Below are 14,558 nucleotides of genomic sequence, written 5' to 3'. Positions count from 1 at the left end.
TAATTAAACATGCATATATTTTGGAATCAATTTGGGAGAAATTGGAAGGAGAAGAAAAAACTAAGAAAAACATTCCACAGATTTGATCACGGGGTGCTCCTGAACCAGGATTTTGAACATTAATCATTTAGTTCAGCTAGTTTATTCATGGTGTATCTCAGTTTGTTCTCTGGTTTGTTCCAACTTAGTTGAGCCCAGCAAGGATGCAATATAGACAGGACAACTGACTTTAACAGCTTGGTAAGGAAAGTCAGACGAAAAAGATGAATATCATGGTGTTCCTAATAACTATGCAGTGGTCTTTGCTGAAAGTGAACTTGAAGATGCTAAAAAAGGTGAGATTATGTTTGACTGCCAATGGTCCAATTCTTTACAGGGTTATACGCATGACTATGTTTACTCTGGTAAACACAATGCACAGATCATACGTCACTATGTTTTATAACATGCAAGGATTTAGAAATGGGATGGTAGAAAAAAATCAAAGAACAAAAATGCACATCTCATTTCTTTGCGAGCATATTTAATCATCTAAATATTGTATTAAGGTCTAATATAAAATTAGCCAAAATATACAAATATGCTGTTGAACACAAGTACTTCTATAAAATAAATTAAAAAACAAAATTAATCTATAGCTTAAAAAGTCATGTCATACATGGAGCCATTTTGCCATAATTTTTAAAATATTTCAAGATTGATAGATACTCATAATAGAGAAATACTACTTCCATTAAACCAGACAAAATGAAGTTTTATTGATCAATGTTTTTGTATGCTAATAATTAAAAAGTAAATTGTAGAAATAAACTTCTATTCAATTTAAGGTCAGAGGATTTATACCTGAAAGCTATTTGCTTTTCAAGATTAGCTATTTACTTCTTATAGATTTTACTTAAAAACTAGAACAGGAATTTAATACAACAATGAATCTGCTACATTGTTGTATTAACAGACAACTCTAGACAAATATTATATCCAGTACTTCCCCTTTTATTTGTTAGTTAGTCATTTTCAATGCTTCAGTGTCTGTTTCATCCAATTTGCAGACTGCATGCAGCATGAAGCTCATCATCATGCCACTGAAAAGCCCAAAAACATTGCACGTCACAAGCTTACGCCAGCCTGCCACCAATCTGCAAGTCTGCGCTCTTGCAGCACCAGCACAGCTCTCCTTTCCAAAGGAGCTTTCAGTCAATGTGTTCGCACCGCTAGCTAGTCTCTGTACAAGTACTTCATTACCATCAACAAGTTAAGGACAGGACCACCAGCTGTGCAGCCAAAGGTTTGAGCTTCAATTAATCAATTGAATGGACAAGTAAAAGGAAATGTTTGTTTTCATTCATTCTCGAGAAAAAATTCCATAGTTCTAAGCCAGTGGAAATCAAAGCAGGGCAAGGGCAAAGCTTTGGGAGGAAATGTTACAGCTGGGATAGGTGAAGATTTGTTATGGCATTTTTCCTTTAGCCTTCAACTGGAATACTCGCCATTGTCTTGTGAAAGGAAACAGAAATCCTTTTTGTATTGCATCTTTTCAAAAGCTGCCTCTTCCATTGGAACTTCTTTCCAGCTCACTGCTCGAGGAGTCTGAACAGAAGGATAGTTGAATGCAGTCTCCAATGTGCAGAAAAGAATGGGTAAGTGTTTTTCGTTTAAAATGGGATTTTCAAAACTGACAGGAGGGGAAACAGGGATGGAGGGATGAAGCGGGAAGGAGCAGCAAATTACTTCGTGTGTTGAAAGCATAGATCGGTCCACGCATTTAAAAACAAAATCACATCTGATAATTCTATGATCATTAGCTACAGAGCTTTTGTGGGGGAGGGGAATGAAACATCTAAATCACCATATACGATGGACTGTTTAGGCTGGAAACCTAAGTGAATTTCATCTGATTGCCACCTACAGGTTTGCATTCGAAGTGGCCATTGGGGGGGCCAACAACGGTGGCATTGTGTGTGATGAGCATGCTGTTGAAAATGCTGCCTGCCTCAGGCACAGCATGTCCACAAAAATGCAGATGCGAGGAGCTGCTCTTTTATTGCGATTCCCAAGGTTTTCAAGGAGTACCCGATAATGTCTCCCACGGGTCTATTGGCTTGTCACTCAGGCACAATACTTTTGTTGAACTGCAAAACGATCAGTTTACAAGATTCAGCCAACTTGCATGGCTCTATTTAGATCACAACCAGATTTCTATTATTCAAGTGGATGCCTTCCAAGGACTATATAAACTCAAAGAATTAATCCTCAGCTACAACAGGATTGTGCAACTGGCAAATACGACATTCAGCCAACTGATTAACTTGCAGAATCTGGACCTGTCATTTAATCAAATTACTTCTCTGCAACCAGAGCAATTCCATAGCTTACGGAAACTTCAAACTCTGCATCTACGTTCAAATTCACTAAGGACCATTCCTATCAGGGTTTTCTGGGACTGCCGAAGCTTAGAGTTTTTGGATATAAGCCACAATCGTTTGCGAAGCCTAGCTCGTAATGGCTTTGCAGGATTAATCAAACTCAAGGAGCTTCACCTAGAGCATAACCAGCTGACAAAGATTAATTTTGCTCATTTCCCTCGGCTAATCAGTCTCCAAACACTATTTTTACAGTGGAACAAAATTAGTATCCTGCTATGTGGAATGGAATGGACTTGGGACACACTGGAAAAGCTCGATGTAACCGGAAATGAGATTAGAACAATTGAGCCTAACGTTTTCCCAACAATGCCGAACCTAAAGATACTTCTGATGGATTCAAACAAGCTTACCACACTGGATGCCCAGATTGTTAATTCATGGAAATCTTTAACTCACATCGGTCTTTCTAGTAACATGTGGGTTTGTAACAAAAATATTTGTGCCATGGCCTCCTGGCTAAGCAGTTTCCAAGGTCGATGGGAGAATTCAATCGTTTGTGCTAGCCCAGAGCACACACAAGGCGAGGACATCTTAGATGCTGTTCATGGATTTCAAATCTGCAGTAATCTTTCAGCAACCACCACACAAATAACTACTGGCTACACAGATTCTACACAGCTATCAGAAACCACTGAATACGCAAATGAATTAATGTTCACTGGCTCCAGCACAGAGGATACTGAAAATCCCACTATAGAAACAACTACTGAAGACTTCCTTGAGCCTGATAATACTCTCTTTACTCACAGGATAATAACTGGAACAATGGCTCTATTGTTCTCTTTTTTCCTCATTATTCTTGTGGTGTACATATCACGGAAATGCTGTCCCCCTACTCTAAGACGTATAAGGCATTGCTCCATGATGCAACACCGGAGGCAAATTCGCCACCAAGCCAGGCAGCCCATGGCAGATTTATCTACACAAGTACCCTATAATGAATATGAGCCCACCCACGAGGAAGGCGCATTGGTGATCATAAATGGTTATGGACAATGCAAGTGTCAGCAGCTGCCTTATAAAGAATGTGAAGTATAAATTACTGAGCTCATGTAACCATCATTCAGTTTAAGAAATGGGAAATCTGTGAGTAAAAAAAAACTTTTAACTACAGAATTGAACTTTAATATTTTTTATTTGCAGAATAAAGTTACCAAAATTCTGGCACTGGCTCTTTTACTCTAAATTATACCTGAAGCTATGAATGAAGGTTGGTTTAGATTTTTCAATCTATATATTCACCATGCTATATACTTAAAATTGTTTTTGTTATAATTACTGGTAGAAGAAATTATTTCAGTAATGGTTTCACAAAAAACTAAAAAAAGAGACACACTTAAAAACATGCTTCTAAAAAAAAGTACCTCCTTTGCCATTCGAGGTGATGCAGGTGGTCTGTCACTAATGGTCAAACTTTCCATTATCTGATGCCCTTGGCATCATCCACATTGCACAACGACTTTTAGATAAGTTATTTAATAACTACAAGTTATTAAATAATGGGCTCAGTTTGAAACTGTGGTCATTCTGTTTCATAAGGTAGAAACTAGGAAGAATTAATGGTCAGCTGTGTTTTTTACATGTCAAAACGAAAACAAGATTTTTTATGTTTTATACTGACAGGGTAAGCGAAGCTTTTGCTTGTTTAGCAGATCAACAAGCTAAACAATTAAGGCAAGTACATTAATATGGCTAACAGCTAACTGTGCTTTCATAGGAGTAGTTATGAAACCCACTGAACTGTACAATAATTTTGCTCCTCAATCTTGAATAAAAGACAAATTATTAGACCAAATAACAATGACCCAGGCATCATAAAACCACCCAAACTGTAGTTCATATTTTTAGAAGAACATCTTAAAGTTCGCTAGCATTATTAAAAATATTGTCACAAAACATTAAACCACAGATTAACAGTTTGCTGCAGTATCCACATGAAACGCTACATTAAGTAAATATAAAGCAATGTTCAACTGGTTGATTCAATTAAGAAGCTTCCACGTGGACGTCAGTCAAATTACACAAGAAAACAGAAATGTGCTTATGTCCGATGTGACAAATTAACACATCACAGAAATATAGTGCATGACCAAAGCCAAATTTTTACTGGATGTCAATTTTATCAATGTAGCTCACTCAGGAAAGAATGTTGGAAGAAGTGCCATTTCTGTTGTTAAGGGAGGGGTGATGAGGAAGTCACTTGGAAATTTAATAAAATACCAGCCAAGCTCAATCATCTTATCACTTGCTGTGTTCAACAGTATTCACAGTCAGTTCCAAGATTACAAGATACCAGGAGCTAGATTGGGCATAGAATCAAAGCAATACAAGCAAATGTCCCAGAGCGTAAAGGCAGGAAGCAAGTATCACCAAGCAAAAGTCGAAGAATATAGGGTAGGAAAGAAAAATAAAGATAGATTCACTAGTTATTAAATTGAGGGTTCAAATTCAAAATAATTGTAACTTTGTAGTACAATGCTGCCCCCTTTATGCAAGTGGTTCAAAAATGAAATATTATAAAACAATGCACTGAATCGGCAATGATAAAAAGGTCATACCTGTCTCCTTTCTGTTCGTACATATAACAGGCATTTATATATGGGTTTAAATCTGCTTCGGAGCAATGCATGGCAGCAATACCATGAATGCATCTGACCAGGGTCATTTATTTCACAGCTTAACACTAAAATCTGAAAACCTCCATCAGATCACACTGATTAATAAATCAGCATTCTCTCTTCTGTGAAATTTGATCTTTTATTAAGCAGTTTTAAAAAAGAGAGCATCCAAAGCTGGTTTCCGGTGAAGATTACCAGGAACTTTGCTTTGAATTCTCTCTTCCTATCCCAAATTGCACTAAATTCTTAATACTGAATTTCTCCAGACTCTGAAGCAAGGTTTCTGAAATCAACAGAAATGTAGCCAATTGATTGATCAAAGTGCATGATAATCTGCAGTTTACTACAAAATTGGATACCTCCCTAAGATAGGCCGTAAAGATATCTCAGAAGAGCGAGCAATAGATGCTATTCATATGGACTTCAGCAAGGCATTCGACCAGATTCCATATAGTAGGTTACATCACATGGAATCCAGGGGAACCTAGTTGATGGGAAGCAGAATTGGTTTGAAGGTAGAAGACAGAGGATGGTGGTAAAGGGCTGTTTTCCAGACTAGAGGTCTGCGACCACTGGTCAGCGCAAGGATCGGTGCTGGGTCCACTGGTTTAGATGTGATAATGATTTGGACGTGAATACAGAAGGTATGGTTAAAACGTTTGGCTGAGTTGTCAGTGAAAAAGGCTGCTTCAGAGTACAGTGGGAACTTGGTCACTTGGGCCAATGGACTGATGAGGGGCAAAGGAAGTTTAATTTATAAATAAATGTGAGGCATTACATTTTTTTTTAAAGGCAAAACAGGGCAGGACTCTCAATTGAAGGGAGGACTTGGGGAGTGTTGCCAAACAAAAAGACCTAGGGGTGCACCTGCATAGTTCCTTGAAAGTGGAATGGCATGTAAACAGGATGACAACAATGTTTTTTGGCACGCTTGTTTTCATTGATTAATGCATTGAGTACAAGAGCTGGGTTATATGCAGAACATTGGTGAGGCCACTTTTAGAATACTGCATTCAATTCAGGTTTCCTTGCTACAGGAAGGATGTTGTTAAATTTAAGAGGGTTCAGAATAGACATACAAGGATGTTTTTGGGATTGAAGGATTTGAGTTATAGAGAGGAGAATATGCGGAGGCTTTTTTTCCTGGAGTATTGGAGGCTGAGGGGTGACCTTATAGAAGTTTACAAAATGATGAGAGGCATGGATAGAATGAACAACCACAATCTTTTTCCCAGTTTAGGGGAGTCCAAAATTAGAGGGTATAGGTTTAATGTGAGAAAGATTTTTTTAATATAAATGGACTCGAGGGCAACTTTTTCAAGCAGAGCGTGGGTACATGTGTGGAATGAGTTGCCAGAGGGGTGGTGGTACGGTGACATTTAAAAGGCATCTGGATAGGTATATGAATATATAGGGGCCAAATGCTGGTAAATGGGACTACCTTAGACCATTTGGTTGGCATGAAAGAGTTGGAAGGGTCTGTTTCTGTGCTGTACATTTTGATGACTCTATACCACTGAACTATTAAATCGACTCATCTAACTTTCGTATGAGCACATGCTTCACCTTATGTTACATGCGATATAAAAGGAAACAATCCTAATCAGTGCAAAAAAGGAAATAGTTCATTTCCAGGACTTAGATACAACAAATACAATGAGGACCAATTCTGTGCTTAGCAATGAACACCAACCCTTGGAAACCACAAGTGGCAGACGAGACTCTCCAACAACAAAACCTAAAAAAAGTCACAATTCTCGCTGGATTTTAAGTTCATTCTTCCTAATCTTGTGTTGCAATTTTTTAAGCATTAACTCTATTACTATTGAACAACCATATTCTCAACTAAACTCCAGAAATATAGTTAAAAATTGCTTTGCAGAATCTTGACATCACTTGAAGTATTTTGTTTTGTACGGTTCTTTCTAGTTTATGCATTTGATAAAAGTCAGCCAAGAACATCTAATAGAAACATAAGATGCACAGCTAATGACACAGACATGTTGATCCTAGAATTTTTTTTTACTATCAAGGTCTAAAATACAATTTTCGTGAAAACTGTACCTTTGGAGAGATGATGTCTGTCTATGCCAAAGCAATTTTTTTTAAAACAAAATTAAAACTTTCAGTAGTCTCCCGGATAAGAATTTAAAAATCGGGATTTAATTTTTTAAAAATCCAATAATGAAATGTCTATCAGACCTGAATGGTCAAATAGAACATTTGGAACTAGTATTTAAGAAAAAGAAATAGCAAAATCAAAGATCAGCAATGAGACCACAAACTTTAAGTTCATGATGGAGAACATAATACAAACGTGAAGTTGTATTCAATTATGACTAGAATTGCAAGAAAGAAAAGGCTCATGCTCTATAATCTGATTATAATCCAGTGACCTCAGTGGGAATTGCTGTGTGAAGAAAAGATCAGGAGAGATTGTAGTTCCTCACCACATCTGTCTAAGAATACAATAAGTACAGCATCAGTAGAACAATGCCCAGCATGATTCACTATCATTGTGATATGGTAAGTGAAAATTAGATTTGAAGAGGCACAGAACAGACTATCTGCTGTCGCTGTGTGCACATGAAGTTATACATTTTTGCACAGACCAAGCCCCTATAAACAGTAATAAAATGAAGTAAATTTTTAAAATGTCATCAGAACTTGAAAATGACCAACAAGCTCACATACAAGGTTGCAGATGAAACACCACACAAAAGAGTAATATCTCCAACTCATTCCCCCAGTCCTACAATAAATTCATTCATACATTCAATTTCTTGTTTAGAGCTATGGCTTCAAACTGAAAACATTTCTAGAATATTGGTTGTGGGAATGAAGGCTGGAGAGTGAAGGAGTGGCAAAGGATAGTGAGGCGCAACAGCAAGCGAGTGTGCGACACGAGAGAGACCTGGCGAGAGCAAGACGTAGAGTTTGGTGAGATAGAGAACAAGTGGTGAGAGAGAGCATGCATGCGACAGACCCAGCATACGAATGCAAGAGAGAGAATGCAAGTGCCGAGAGAAGAGAGTGTGTGAAAGAGTGCAAGGGGTACGAGCAAGTTTGGGTGGAGAGAGGGAGGAAGAAATACAAAAGATAGGAACGAAATATTAAATATCTGCCACAGAAGCAAATTCCTATGGTCTTGTTCTGCACCATTCAACCCATCGAGTTTTCACTGATCCTCCAAACAGCATTCACCCATACCCAATCCCCAACTCCACTCCCATAATTCCAAGTCAGCTTTTTGTAATATCAGATTGGCCCACCTAATCTGCACATCCTTTGGCGCATTTTCTTTAAGCATGGCCAACCAATCTAATGTGCCCATTTTTGGACACCTTTTTATTTTTAAAAAGTCCATCAACACTGGAACATTCAAATATTAGTGCTGGCTTTCAGTAACAGATAGAGGCCATTGTCTGCATGAACTGTAAGTATAGTATCCTGCAACTTCCCAAATGTTTATCCATTAACACTAAATGATTGACTCTGGTGCCGTTGAATAAATCCAGTAAATGAATGCAAGATTCCTGCGAGGGGCAGTGAAATTCTCTGTTTATTTTGAACACCAATTGCAAAGCTAATTGGTTTCTTCCCTAAGTATTAGTGTGAGGACTGACATCTACAGATTATCCCTATTTGTCATACAATTATTAGGTTAGTACTTAGAGCCCTTGTAGTGCGGTCCCTGCCCTGAACCAGAGAGGCCCAGGTTCAAGTCGCACCTACTCCAAAAGGTGTGTAACATCTGAACAGGCTCATTAGAAAAATAGATTAGATCAGTATTTAATTTACTAGCCAGACCATTAGCTGTTCAATCTATCCTACACTGTAAACAGTGCAATCTGACAAACATAGCTCCATCATAAAACTACATGATAAATATTTCCAAATTACAAAAGCAATCCATATTAGGCTTGTAAAGATAGCAAATTTTGAAATTCTTGTACTCCACTCTTTCAAATTCCAATAAGAAACTCAATAAGAAACTCAGCAGAAGCAGGGCACTTCATCAATGCTCCATTCACCTGAAACATTCATTCATTCCACTACCAAACCACAGTGAGTACTATAATGCCATAAGACATAGGAGTGGATGCAAGGTCATTCGGCCCATCAAGTCCACTCCGCCATTTAATCATGGCTGATGGGCTCCACTTACCCGCACGTTCCCCGTAGCCCTTAATTCCTTGCGAGATCAAGAACTTACCAATCTCTACCTTGAAAACACACAACGTCCCGGCCTTTATTGCGCTCCATGGCGATAGATTCCACAGGCCAACCACTCTGGCTGAAGAAATGTCTCATTTCCATTCTAAATTGACATCCAAGGGTGTGCCCACAGGTCCTAGTCTCCCTGCCTAATGGAAACAAATTCCCAGCTTCCACCTTTTCTAAGCCATGCTTTATCTTATAGGTTTTTATTAGATTCTCCCCTCAACCTTCTAAACTCTAATGAATACAATCCCAGGATCCTCAGTCGTTCATCGTATGTTAGGCCTACCATTCTGGGGATCATCGAGAGAATCTCCACTGGACACTCCAATGCCAGTATGTCCTTCCTGAGGTGTGGGGCCCAAAACTGGTCACAGTATTCTAAATGGGGCCTAAGTAGAGCTTTATAAAATCTCACTATATACCTGATATACTAAAGAGTCATCCAGCACCACCTTCCAAACATCCAGTTTCCACTTTCTAGAAAAATAAAGGGCAAGAGATGCATGGGATATTACCACCTAGAAGCTTCTCTCCAAGCCACACACCATCCTGACTTGTATCCTGTCTTATGGTTAAACTTTACTTGAAGACAGCATTAGGTACTGAGTGGCACTGCCAAAACAAAGTACATTGGGCACAACAAAGCCAAATGAATAGCACCTCTGAAAATTCACATTAAAGTTCAACTGATTGGAGCAACTGGTCTACAAACATTTAGAATTTAAAAAAAAAATAGCTCTGAAGTTATTTCAAATTAGGCAATGTAGATGATTGTCCTTCCAATAATTCAATGCAAGAAATTTCTTTTAAAAAACAGATTAAATCTCAAATCAAAAAAAGATTTAAATTGTGGGCTATGGATTGATGGTTAATGTACAAAAGTGAATTTAAGGTTTTTAAAAGCACATAACCCAATCTACAAACAAATTAAATAAAATGTGCACTGAGCAATGAACTTTAGATTGTGAAAAATACAAGTGTTAGGTAATTAACTTTAACAAATAACTTTGCAGTAATAAAATACTTAGTCAGGGTCGCATCGTACAAAAAGCCAGCCTATTTGCTTTGAAAGATGTATCTGATCAATCTCACTCCTGATCTTTGCCCCCAGTCCTGAACTTTGTTCATCTTTTCCAAGATTTACCTGTGTCAACCTCACTGCCAACATGCTGTGTAAAAAGAATTAAATACTCCCCCCACCCATTCAGTAATTAATGTTAAGTGTATGCAACATCATAACCCATCAAAATTAAATGATTCTATTAAATATAAACATAACCTGCTTTTAAACGCAATTCCAGCTTTTCCAGTCTCTCCACAACTGAACTTTTGCATCTTTGGTATTTCTGAAATATGCCTATTGATAATGTAGTTGCCACATTTAAGGAAATTGGGCAGGTGTTTTTAAAAAAAAAAATCTCAATGCCAAATTCAATGCAATAAATGGACGCAACATTCTAACATCAGCAAAACAAAATGGTGAAAACCATGCCTCATACAAACATATGAAACATGATCTACCCATCATAATATTGACAAAAACTATTATTTAGATAATCAAAATAAAGTTAATCGGTAGTAGAATTAAGCTCAAAACTCTGGACATTTCAGAAAAAGATTTTAAACAAATGTGCACACTTACTAATGTGTGCACATGTTGAAAATGACATATTTTACACCGTGATATGCGCTGTACTACCCCTTTAAGTCAACTAAACAGGACAGGGAACTAAAAGTAGAAAGGAATAAAAAAGTTAATCTCAAAGAATTTTTAAAATTTAGGAATTATGAGCATGGGCAGGTCAGTCAACGCTTCAATTCTGCACCAGTAACCATCAATTTGGCTAATGGTCATTCTCAACTCCTCCTCCCTGCATGGTGGTAAAAGCTTGCCTCAAATGCAATGACTTGAATACAACACATTAATAACCTCAAGACCGATTCTTGCAACTAGACCAACAAAAGTAATTCACTATACTGTTGTCTATTACACATTAAAAAAAGGAAAGGATTGCTGAATAATAACTTCCTCGGAATACTAAATTAGGATAATCAATAACTAACGTCTGCCCAAAGAATCAGAGCACACCTGATCATGTATTTCAGTACCTGACTGAAATACCTGACTGGAGCTCGAGTACAGTATTATTCGACTTGCTACAATATTATGTTGAAGTGAATTTTTATGAATTAGATTGATGAAAATACCTAAGTTTAAATTTTATAATTCCAAAGCTAATCATTTTCACCAACTGATATTGAAAGAATGGAATAGAATACATTTTAAAGCAGAGTGCACCCTGAATTAAGTCTTGACCTTCCTTAGTAAGTTTGGAAATGTATTTGCCCAGGATGGTTATGTCAACATTGTTAACATAGCGAGTTTTTAAAAAAATAATCAGATATGCAGACATCCCTTCTCCACAAAAGGCAACAATCCCCCAAAGTAAGGTGGGGGATGGGTGGAGAAGACACGTACGTACTATTGTTAGATAGCCTTTCAAAATTTATCTATGAGCGCCATCTAGACTAAAAGAATGGTAGTGCAAGTGCACAGCAAAATGGGAAGTTGCACTTTTAACATGCTTATTCTCAATTAATCTCAGAACATCACATTTGAAATGGTCAAATTGGATGCAAAAATAACTGAAGCAATAATATTTGTCCATCATGAAACATTTACCAAAATTTATGACTATCAAATATTCATGTTAATGCAGGTTTGCATACTCTGCTGCGGAGTAGAAAATGAACATTAAAATGATCTTTAAGATCTAAAAGCCTGAGCTACAACAATGGAAAACAAAGGAAAATTGAAAAATAATTAATTAATATAACGTAAAAGACATTTTGAAGTTATTTCTGAAAGAAACCTAGAAACAGTACGACTACTTCACAACAGGTCTGAGTCTAAACGTGGTCCCAAGTTAAAGAATCCTCTCAGGTCACCAAGCAGATAACAGATAAAAGTTAATAATCACTTGGAATTCCCAGTTAATATTTTTATTATATCAGTTGTTTATGAGCAGTCTGCAAAACTGCAAACCATTACGGAGTCCATGTTCGGCTTTGAAATCCAGAATTATGCGTTCAGGTTTGGAAACAAATGTTCTGCAAAGTAAATCAACTTTTCAGGCATGGTTCAGGAAAATTTGAAGTCTTACGCTGATAAAAGCTAAAATGGTTTACACTAGGAAAGAAACCGAAGGAGAAAACTTGTTAAAAAGGTGCAAAGTACAGATCTGCATTTAAGCATCATAAAAATACCAGTTTCAAAGTGGATGCGGATTTTAAAAATTCATATGTAATCTATAGCATGATTATAAACTACAAATGAGGACAGTTAGTTACAAACATGAGAATGCTAGACATTATAGTTTTACAGATTACCAAAGATAATCTGCGTAGTTACATGGAACTTTCCATCAAGATATTTCCTTGATGAAGGTTCAACAGACCAAACAGCATTTTCTCATTTCATGGTTTCTTATGGAAAATTTCAGACAACTATTTTGGATAATAAAGATAAGTTTGGACTTGGAAAGTTCTTTCCTTAGACTATATCCAAAACTCATTCTAACATTTTATAGCTAGGAAACAATCTTTTGTCGCCCAATATAAAATTAGCCAACAACAATGGATCATTTTTCACTGTGCAACCTGATTATTAGTTACCTTATATGACAGTCACCATCCACGTTCTGCACAAGTTACGCCCAAATATTTACCACAGCTGACACTCAGCAACTTGTGTATACAGAAACTTCCATGACAATTATTAGGATTAAAATATTCCAAACAGCCTGGCTAATCTTTATCACTCAAAGGCAATAATGAAACAGAGTACTGGGCTATTTATCACCAGAAAGGGAACGAGAACATGGTAGGAAAGGGACCTGTATAAAAACAAAAAAATGGCACTGGAATAGAAATTGTTGATGGACAGGAAAGGTAAAGCAACCTAACATGGATTTGAAATGCAGGTGTGTTAATGCAAGGAATGTGATAAATGAGGTTGGGTTGCAGGATCAATTTGCCACATTAAGCTCACTACAGAGGCTGAAATGGAAATCTTGTTTTAACAGGTTTACGAATAAAAACCTGAAACACTTCTAGATACAGTGTATTTAAAAAGAGATAGAAAAGAGGAAAAAAAAGTGTTATTAGCATTGCTGACATAGAAGAATACACTTCTCCAGACAAATCATACAGTACTGGGTTCAAAGACTGAATGAATATGTTTGGTTAGCTATTGTGGTTCTGGTCGCCGAACTGGGAATTTGTGTTGCAGACGTTTCATCCCCTGTCTAGGTGACATCCTCAGTGCTTGGGAGCCTCCTGTGAAGCGCTTCTGTGATCTTTCCTCCGGCATTTGTATTGGTTTGAATCTGCCGCTTCCGGTTGTCAGTTCCAGCTGTCCGCAAGCTACAAAACTTCTCACAAACTTTGATGTTTGGTTAGCATTAAGGAACATGCAAAAACATTGTTACATTCTTACATGTGAGCTACAGTTCCCAATAAGGAGAAATGGGAGCAAATCCAAAGACAAATTTACTTTTTAAGAGACTTGGGAGTTTAATAGTACAGGACAAGGACACTGAAGAATTTCCAAATGGTGTGCATGAGATCTTTGTTCATTAAACTATGTTGAATCTAAGGAAGAAAGTGTGGAGTTGCCAGTGTTGGACTGGGGTGGAGAGTTAAAAAATCACACATCAGGTTATAATCCAACAGGTTTATTTGGAAGTACTAGCTATCAGAGCGCTGCTCCTTCATCAGATAACTAGTGGGGCAGGATTATAAGACACAGAATTTATAGCAAAAGATCACAGTGCCATGCAATCAAAAACTGTATATTGAACAAACCTAGAGTTTTGTTAAGTCTTTAATCTTTTAGAATGGATTGCAGGTTTCAGTTCATTAATATGCAAATCCCAGAACTTCTCAAGTGACATTCTTGAAATTCTCAAGTGAATCACTTTCATTGCATGACTGATCTTTTGCTATAAAGCATGTCTTATGATCCTGCCCCATTAGTTACTTGATGAAGGAGCAGCGCTCTTAAAGTCAGTACCTCCAAATACAAAAACTGTTGGAAGAGCTCAGCAGGACTAGCAGCTTCTGTGAAATCAGAGTTAATGCTTCGGTTCTGGTGACCCTTCCTCAGAACTGATGATGATTTATATGCAGGAAATAGGGTGAGGGGGTAAGGAGTAAATGATAGGTGGGATAGAGCGCGAGAGAGCGAGAGCGCGCGCGAGAGAGAGAGCGCGAGAGAACAGCTAGACAGACA

General features: G+C 37.5%; 2 protein-coding genes across 2 annotated transcripts in view; one reads left to right on the top strand and one right to left on the bottom strand.

Annotated features, from left to right (window-relative positions):
• Positions 1-14,558, bottom strand: part of ctnna1 (catenin (cadherin-associated protein), alpha 1) — a 160,540-nt gene that overhangs the window by 72,377 nt on the left and 73,605 nt on the right. The window lies entirely within an intron of this gene.
• On the top strand, positions 1,202-3,587 carry lrrtm2 (leucine rich repeat transmembrane neuronal 2). Its single transcript, XM_043703892.2, has 2 exons — positions 1,202-1,637; positions 1,909-3,587. Exons 1-2 carry the CDS (start codon positions 1,634-1,636, stop codon positions 3,459-3,461), a joined length of 1,557 nt encoding a protein of 518 aa, XP_043559827.1. The 5' UTR covers positions 1,202-1,633; the 3' UTR covers positions 3,462-3,587.

The sequence above is a fragment of the Chiloscyllium plagiosum genome, unplaced genomic scaffold, assembly GCF_037043375.1.
Source record: "Chiloscyllium plagiosum isolate Xiang-an unplaced genomic scaffold, Cpla_swu_hap1 HiC_scaffold_16, whole genome shotgun sequence".
Taxonomy (NCBI): Eukaryota; Metazoa; Chordata; class Chondrichthyes; order Orectolobiformes; family Hemiscylliidae; genus Chiloscyllium; species Chiloscyllium plagiosum.
This window is presented reverse-complemented; position numbering and strand designations above follow the sequence as displayed.